Source organism: Carassius carassius, chromosome 2 (genome assembly GCF_963082965.1).
Source record: "Carassius carassius chromosome 2, fCarCar2.1, whole genome shotgun sequence".
Lineage (NCBI taxonomy): Eukaryota > Metazoa > Chordata > Actinopteri > Cypriniformes > Cyprinidae > Carassius > Carassius carassius.
In genome coordinates this window covers 28,330,831-28,339,175 of record NC_081756.1, presented here as the reverse complement: position 1 = coordinate 28,339,175, position 8,345 = coordinate 28,330,831, and the positions used below count along the sequence as shown (strand labels likewise).

General features: G+C 42.0%; 1 protein-coding gene across 7 annotated transcripts; it reads right to left on the bottom strand.

Annotated features, from left to right (window-relative positions):
• Window positions 1-3,500: 3,500 nt before the first annotated feature.
• On the bottom strand, window positions 3,501-7,712 carry LOC132107813 (uncharacterized). Of its 7 annotated transcripts, XM_059514109.1 has the most exons (5): window positions 7,504-7,711; window positions 5,372-5,809; window positions 5,072-5,314; window positions 5,000-5,014; window positions 3,501-4,771 (listed from the first exon to the last, which is right to left on the bottom strand). In XM_059514109.1, the coding sequence occupies exons 2-5, from the start codon at window positions 5,801-5,803 to the stop codon at window positions 3,611-3,613; spliced, it is 1,851 nt and encodes a 616-aa protein (XP_059370092.1). In that variant the 5' UTR covers window positions 5,804-5,809; window positions 7,504-7,711; the 3' UTR covers window positions 3,501-3,610. The 7 variants fall into 7 exon arrangements, with proteins under 7 accessions (XP_059370092.1, XP_059370048.1, XP_059370067.1 ...); XM_059514065.1 differs by having other exon boundaries at window positions 3,501-4,914; window positions 4,957-5,314; window positions 7,504-7,712; XM_059514084.1 differs by having other exon boundaries at window positions 3,501-5,014; window positions 7,504-7,712.
• Window positions 7,713-8,345: the final 633 nt, after the last annotated feature.

The following is an 8,345-nucleotide window of genomic DNA, read 5'->3' as shown; positions in this document are numbered from 1 at the left end:
TAATTTAAACGGATGAGTTTGCTAACGCTTCTTCAGCAAAGTGTGGATTTACTTCACCAATATTACAACCAACAGCAGACACGCTCTCTCTCTCTCTCTCTCTTCCCCACCAAAAGTTTGCCATTTTACCTTATAACAACTGCCTAGTTTGTTCTGTTGATTTTACTGTCTACTGTATAATGCCTACAAAGAGGAGCGTAACATCAAACACAATCAGTTTGGATCACTGTGCTGTTCAGGGGAAAATGAACTTTGTTTAGCACATGGATTCTGGTTCCTTCTTCCCCTTTTAATGGTTTAGAAAGATTAAGTGTCAGGGTATAAAATTCTCTCTCTCCTGTTGGCTGAGGCGAGAAGGACGAGAGGAAGGGGGTTGGGTAGCACGACAAAGACACATCTTCCCCCATAGAGACTCCATGCTGGGGCTGTCACCAGCTCACACACATGCAGAACCCCCACTCTTGCACTGCCTTGCCTTTCCTCCCCTCTCAAATATGCAATTAGCTGGGTCTGTTACAAAAGTGTGCTGCAGAGCTTGAAAAAACAGCAGGCCATGCCTCTCACAATAGAGGGGAAAGGGTAAGGAGGCAGACCCAGACCTCTCGGTGGCCATTAAACTAACTCGTGGATCAATACTGGCTGTAAGTATGACTGAACTCAGGCTGAAAGCCTTTTGCAGACCAGTATAATGACAGCCTTATAGAGCAGCTGCACAGATGGGCAGAGCATTGCCAGGCCATGAATCACAAAGGGAGTGAGAAGAGAGGAGTAGTAAAAACAAAGGGAATCCCCCTTGGAGTTTTTCAGAAATTTTTTTAAACACTCGTCTTTCAAGAACTGAAGTCCCTTGTGTAAGACAATTAGTCATTTTCTCCAATGTACACTGCTGCAATAGTCGCGTGACCTGGACCGCAGTCAAACAGCTTTCTGTAAGGATCAACGAGCCTTTTTGTGGTCATGTGATATGGATTTATTAAGAAACCACACATTTTTGTCAACTTCTGGATACTGACTTTTGTTCGCATTTTTCTTTCTATTTTTCCTCCTCCACAATTTTATCATAGCTCAAATCATTTTAATGGGCATTTCCACCAGAATTACATTGCAAAAATTTAACAACAGACAAAATTAATAAATAAATGTAAATAATAATAATAAACAAATATATTAAAATGTAAGTAATATTTGGTATTGCAGTATTGTGATCTCCCTGATCACAACCTCACAACCAGTGACCAGATCAACACAAACAATCAAGACATACACAGATGAATCATTAAAAAAAAAGAGATGCATTTTAAAGAGATCTGAATAGGGTGAATTTCTGTAAATGCAGGCATCAAATAATGTTGAAATAACATAAAACTTTTATTATATGTGCCATATTTGATCTATACCATTCTTTGGAATGTTTTAAACAAAGAAGGGGATTTTATATTAAGGGGAGTGAAAGTGAAAGATCAAATGTCTTCATGTGTATAAAGAGACAGGAAAGCATGTTGAGTTTTGTGCCAAGGCACCAGTATAGAACACATAGTGCTGGTGTATTCAAGCACTGCAGCTGCGCGTGCACAACTATGCACTGTGTAGGCCTCTCAGGGCCTCTCATCTGTTGTGCATGAAAGCTAAGAAAAAGAGAGGAAGAACATGAGAGGAAAGGGAGCAAGAAAGAGAGAGAGAGAGAGAGAGAGAGAGAGAGCTGAAGGAAGGAAGGAAACTTGCTCCCCAATCACAAGATGGGATGAAACTGGATACCTTGTATAGAACATTCTTTACACTGGACCTCTCCCCTTAAATTAGACCGTATAGCGCAAGATATCAAGATCTTTTTCACTTTCAACAAAAAAAATTGTGGAAAACTACTGAAAAGTTTTTCCTTTTTTATGTCAGTGTTTTTGTGTGTAAAATTAACATTTCTCAAATTATCTTCTTTTTGATCGACAAGAGGATGAGTAGCCTAAATTATAAAAGGATTTTCATTTGGGGGATACTAGCCCTTTAAATGTGTAATGCTACTGTATAATATTTAAATAGCAGTTTTTAGAAAGTGGTTCACAAAAACACTGCAGCCAGTGAGTTCATTCAAACATTCCTGTCATAAATCTGTAGGGTTTTTTTTTTTTTTAAGAAACCCAAGAATTCAGGCTTGGTATGTGGAGGAGCTCATTATGGTGCCAGTGGAGGGTACTTGGGTTCCTTCAGATATTTTCTTTTCTTTTAGAGAGTTAGAGAGCGTTTCTGATTTGTTGATGTGTCCTTTCTAGGTTATGTAAGTATGTGTAAAAATGTCTGAAGGCATTATCTTTTTTTTTTTCTTTTTTTTATCATGGCCAATCTCTCCCTCTGTACACTGTTTCAGAGCTCTTCCTTTCGAGCAAGAGACCTTCCCCAGTCCTGTTTCCCCACTGCAGTCTGCTGTATTGAACAACATCACCCTCTTGTTATCCTGGAACCTCTTTCCCCCCGTGAAAAATTAAAACCCCTTTCCCCTGTTCTATCACAACCTGATTGCTGAGTTAAGCCTTTGAACAGACATTTGCATTCATGGCCATGTTCCATGTTACTTAAAACAACACGTCTGATGCCCAGCGCCACAAAACAAATTTACAGAGTCAATGACTCGTAAATTTGGTGAGATGGTGACCTGCCAGTCGGTTCTCTACTATCACACAAAATGGCTAAAAACAGGCCTTGAATGTAACTGTTGCTAACCCAGATTACAGTATACTATTCTTATATTAATTCAGAGCCAACATGCTGAGCACTTGCATTGAAACAAAATGGGTCTGCTCTATGCATGAGATTGCATCATACACTTATTTGAAATACTCTAAGTAAAAAAACAACAACAAAAAAAACATTTTTCCACACTCGCCTCCACTCAGCACAACATTCACAATAGTGCAACAGTGCAAAAAAAATAAAATAAATAACCATTTTTAAGGTATAACCGTGTTTTATTTTGTTTTCCCAGCCATTAAGTTGAAATGAACATTTCCCCACTGATTCTACCAACATGAAAAGTTCAAAATGCTTCATTCTCAAATCTCAGTTTACAGAAATGTGGTCTAAATTAGATTAGATACTATTAAATGCTAATCAAATAAACCATTTTAATATGGATCAGTCTCACACACAAAATTTGATTCTGTTCATTAATTTTTACCATTGTTACTGTCCACCATCTCAATGTACTTTTTTTAAAATTCTGTTCACGTCTAATCATCATTTCTGTGGCTCACATATTCAACCAGGCCTGTAAGCTCACCCTCTGCAATGACAGCAGGACACCGACCACAAAGACTTCAAAGACCATGCGCTCTCTTTTTCTCTGTCTCTCGCTCTCTCAGTCTCTCCCTCCCATTTCCTTTAAGGCTTTTCCCCTCACTGTTTCATTCTTTGTTTCTCACACTCTTAGCTCTTGGGTGGTTGTAATTTTTTTTTTGGTTAACCAGAAATTCTTTTGCCTGAGAGAACACAACAGGCATTTTTCCCATTTATTTTCAAAAAGCCTGTGTTGTCAGACGATTGTTTCACTTTTTTGTTTGCATCAATATGGAATTCACATTTGAAGGTGTGTTTCTCAAACTAGGTCGACAGCTCAGCTGACTCACTGTGGCACTTCTACCATGTCGCCAATTGGAGCTGGACCCTGAAAGTCAGCACCCAAACTCAATTCCTTTCTCAGTTCACAGTCACTTAGCTCTGGAGGGGGTTCTTTGTCCTTCACACCATTTATACATGCCTCAACTGGGTACTCAAAGACCTCCGTAGGGGCTATGTCTGGTGCTTGATCATGGCATTCTCCAGTTACCTCAGGGGGAGTCGACACAGATTCCTCTGCTGACCCAGCACTCTCACAGTCTCCATTATTCAACTTCAGATCTGTGACAGTTGAGGCAGGTTCCTCATGGCATAGCTCATTGGTTGAGGTTGATTCTAAGATGACGATTGCAGGAATGGACTCATCTGCACTCTTTTGTTCTGCCATAGGCTTGGGTTGTGTTGGCTCCTCTGGGGATGGCTCAGGACTTGCTTGTGTTAGTGTAACCTCAGGGGGTGCAGCAGTTTCAGATTCAGGCTCTGTGACTGGTGTGGGTTCCTCTGGGGAAGGCACAGTCATCTCGACATCTGAACTCAATTCCTTGGGAACCGGTTCAAACACTGGGGCAGACATGGCGACTGGCTCTGGAGCTGCTGCCTCAGTAACAGTTTCTGGTTCTGGTGTAACCTCATTGGTGTCTGTAATTTCGGTGGACAATTCACTGGTATTTGCAGCCTCCTCAACCACTTTCTCCACTTCTTTCTCTGTGACAGGTTCCACTGGCAAAGCTTCAAGTTTAGGTGACAATACAGGCTCTTCTAGCACAGGTTCAGGATCCTTGAGTGCAACTGCAGAATCCTCAGCCTCTGGCACAGTTGCATGTTCCTCAGGTGCAGCTGCAGGTGGCTCAGATACTAGTTCGTCTGTCACTGGTATCTCTGGTGCAGCGGCTGGTTCTTCTGTTGCAGCCATAGGTTTCTCTGTCACTGGTGCCTTAGGTCTAGCTGCAGTTTCCTCTACTACTGGTGCAGCTGCAGATTCTTTTGTCACTGGTTCCTCAGGTGTAGCTGAAGGGTCCTCGGCTGCTGATGCTTCTGGTGTATCTGCAAGTTCCTTGGCTGCTGATACCTCTGGTGCCACTGCTGTTGCCTCTAATGCAGCTGCTGGTTCCTCTTGTGTAGCAGCTGTTGCCTCTGATGCAGCTTCTGGCACCTCTGCTGCTGGTTCCTCTTGTGTAGCAGCTGTTGCCTCTGATGCAGCTTCTGGCACCTCTGCTGCTGGTTTCTCTTGTGTAGCACCTGAAGCCTCTACTGCTGTTGCCTCTAATGCAGCTTCTGGTACCTCTGCTGCTGGTTTCTCTTGTGTAGCAGCTATTGCCTCTGATGCAGCTGCTGGTTTCTCTTGTGTAGCACCTGTGGCCTTTACTGCTTTTGCCTCTGATGCAGATGCTGGTACCTCTGCTGCTGGTTCCTCTTGTGTAGCACCTGTGGCCTTTACTGTTGTTGCCTCTGATGCAGCTGCTGTTGCCTCTGCTGCTGGTTCCTCTTGTGTAGCACCTGTGGCCTTTACTGTTGTTGCCTCTGATGCAGCTGCTGTTGCCTCTGCTGCTGGTTCCTCTTGTGTAGCAGCTATTGCCTCTGATGCAGCTGCTGGTTTCTCTTGTGTAGCACCTGTAGCCTCTACTGCTGTTGCCTCTGATGCAGCTGCTGGTTTCTCTTGTGTAGCACCTGTAGCCTCTACTGCTGTTGCCTCTGATGCAGCTGCTGGTTTCTCTTGTGTAGCACCTGAAGCCTCTACTGCTGTTGCCTCTGATGCAGCTGCTGGTACCTCTGCTGCTGGTTTCTCTTGTGTAGCAGCCGTTGCCTCTACTGCTGTTGCCTCTGATGCAGATGCTGGTACCTCTGCTGCTTGTGACTCTGGTACAGCTGCTGGTTTCTCTGGAGCACTTTCTGGTTCCTTGGGTGCAGCTGTAGATGCCTCTGTTTTAGCCACTGGTTTTTCTGGTGCGGCATCATCCATCTTCACCTCTGGTTGTGCTGCTGAATGAGAGGCAGACTTCTCTGCTGGTGCCTCAGACTCTACCACTGGTGGAGCTGCACTTACTGCAGCAGCCTCCTGAGGTGCAGCTTCCGACTCAGTCACAGGGGTCTCTGCCTTCTTCTCAGCTGGTTCAACTGCTGCCACAACACTCTCCTCTTTCTTCTCCTTAGGGTCATTGACATCATATCCCTTCTTCCGTTTGCTTAGCTTGCCTCCCATGATGTTCTGTGGGAACAGAACAATATCTCATATAATCTACAAACACCACTGCACTTAAGCAGTATCCATTGCATTCATTCATTACACATTTTTATCAGTTCAGAAATTCACTGGGAATCAAACCTATGACCTTGCTAGTACCATTCTGTTAGGGCTACATTATTATGCAAAAAGTTGTTCTAAAACTCCACTGAAAAATAACCAATATTCTTAACACCTCATTATGGATATGAAGTTGTAAAATGTAAAACTGCCCACATGGCCCATCCAGTTTCTCCATTTTAAAGGGCGCTCACTTAATCATTTCAACCCAATGCAATCTCTGCCAAGGACTTTGAATGCAGTCCAACTTTGTTATGGAGGAAGACGTGGCTTAAGGACACACAGTGACTGGATGTGAATGTCACATTATTATTTGTAAACTTGTAAAAATTTCATTCAAGAACCCAGTCTTACAGTGAGGTAACATGCAATGATTGTATAAAATGGGGGTTTGGAAGGATTTGCAAGCGAAACACAGCACTTTCTGAATCCTCAGAAAGACCAGCAGGTCTAGTTATGTCAAGTATTATATTATATCTGCTTTTTTCATTATTCTCAATCTGTACACAGTTTCACTACAATCAATAAAAAAATATGTATAAACGTTATTCACTTCTCTTAACATTTTTTTTAATGGCTGGTTCTGGTTAGTAAAGCAGCTTGGTTTTGGGAGGTGTAAAGATATTATTCATGGGAAAGACTGATTAGACATTTGCTACTGTTGCTACTTAAATCAATAGTAATAAATAATAAATCTTAAGCCAATAGAAGCTTTTATTATACAACAATTTTTCCTATTACCAAAAATGTTCTTGTAAATGGCAAGGAACCTAATTTGTAAATTGGAATTTGAATTAGTTTCAAATATATGTGGAATTATGGACGCATGAGGTAGATTAAATGGTTTGTTGGTGTGTTTTATTTAAATTTTTTTGACCTGGTGTTATTGCATCTCAGTTGGGTAATATCCTTTAAGCTGCAGCATGATGGGGTTACAACAGGAGCTGTCCATAGTGCTGCACTGGGGCAAACAAAGACCAGATACACAGTCATGTCTCAGTCCAACCTGCAGTTGAGTCCACCTAAGATGTGCTTTCTATATCAGCCCTCACTAAAGTTTTTATTACAGCCTCTCACAGCGCTCTGAGCCAATACACTTCACAGCCTCCATTATTCCTGTAAATCTTGCTTGATGAAGTAACTCATTAATATAATGAAGTAAAGAAATTTGCAGTAGGCTAATGATTGTCTGAAAGTGATGTCCTTGAAGACTGATGCGAGTATCGCAAAGTAGCCTATCCCATGTCTTGCAGCAGGTTATACAAATACATACATACATACACACACACAAATATATATATATATACCTTCAACATATTTTATGAAAACAAAAATATTAGCCTATGTCTTATTGTGTTAACATACTTCTAGCGTGCACGCGCACACACAATTGTATATATTCTTTAAAACACACATCCAACACCCAAGACCCCCCCCCCCCCCCCCCCGAGATACAAAAAATAACGAGAACAAAGAACTGCTCGTGCAGTCTGCGTTCAACTATTCCTCCAGCCCCAGTGAAACGCTGTGTTTTTTAAGTGATTTTTTCCCCGTTATTCAAACAGTCACTATAAAATCGCGACTAACATTTCACTAACCTGCTTCTTTGTTTCTGTGGAAATCCGTGAGTAAGAGTGCGTTGAATACACTTTCTTTTCTCCTGTAATGTGAATCAGTTCGAGACAGTACTCTCTCCCTGAGGTCCGATCTGCGACTGGGCGTTTCTTCTCTTTTCAGCCCTCCTGTTAAACCCACGGTTTGTGAGACATCTGTCGTTATCACAGCCCCTCTTGCCCACTGCCCACAATCCATATACCCTCCCTCTTCTCTCCTCTCTTCTCCCTTCCCCCTCACATTGGGTGCATATTTTACTAGATATTAGATTGGCTTTATAATTGTTTTTTGGGGAACAATGCCCCCTTTTCTTTCACTTTTTGAAGTGATCTCTATATCAACCGCATTCATTTGACTTGTAGTTGGAAGATTTGCCTTTTTCCACCTGCCTAATTGGTTTTAGCATACATTTAGCATGTGTGTGTGTGCAAAGACAGGGGTTACAGCAATACTCCACCCCCATGGCTGAAGGAGAGGAGAATGAGGTGAATTGTTAGCAGGGCCTTCAAATTCAGTTCCACAGCATTGTTTTAACAGCGTAAAGACGTCCGTGCACTGATCCAGTCCTAAGCAGATATTCTGGTAAAAGAAGAATCAGAAACGTAACTATACCTTAAACAAAAAGTAAAAGATAATTCATTCATTTGCTCTTATCTTGACAACATTGACTGGCTCAGATTCTTTGCATGTCTGCAATTCAGCAGAATAATGTTTCTGAATCATATATGTGCCGGAGGTCAAGAAACATGTAAGAGAGCCACGAGGTCATTATTAGATTCCACTTACAGTGGTCTGACACATTACACACTTGTGTAATATGGCTACT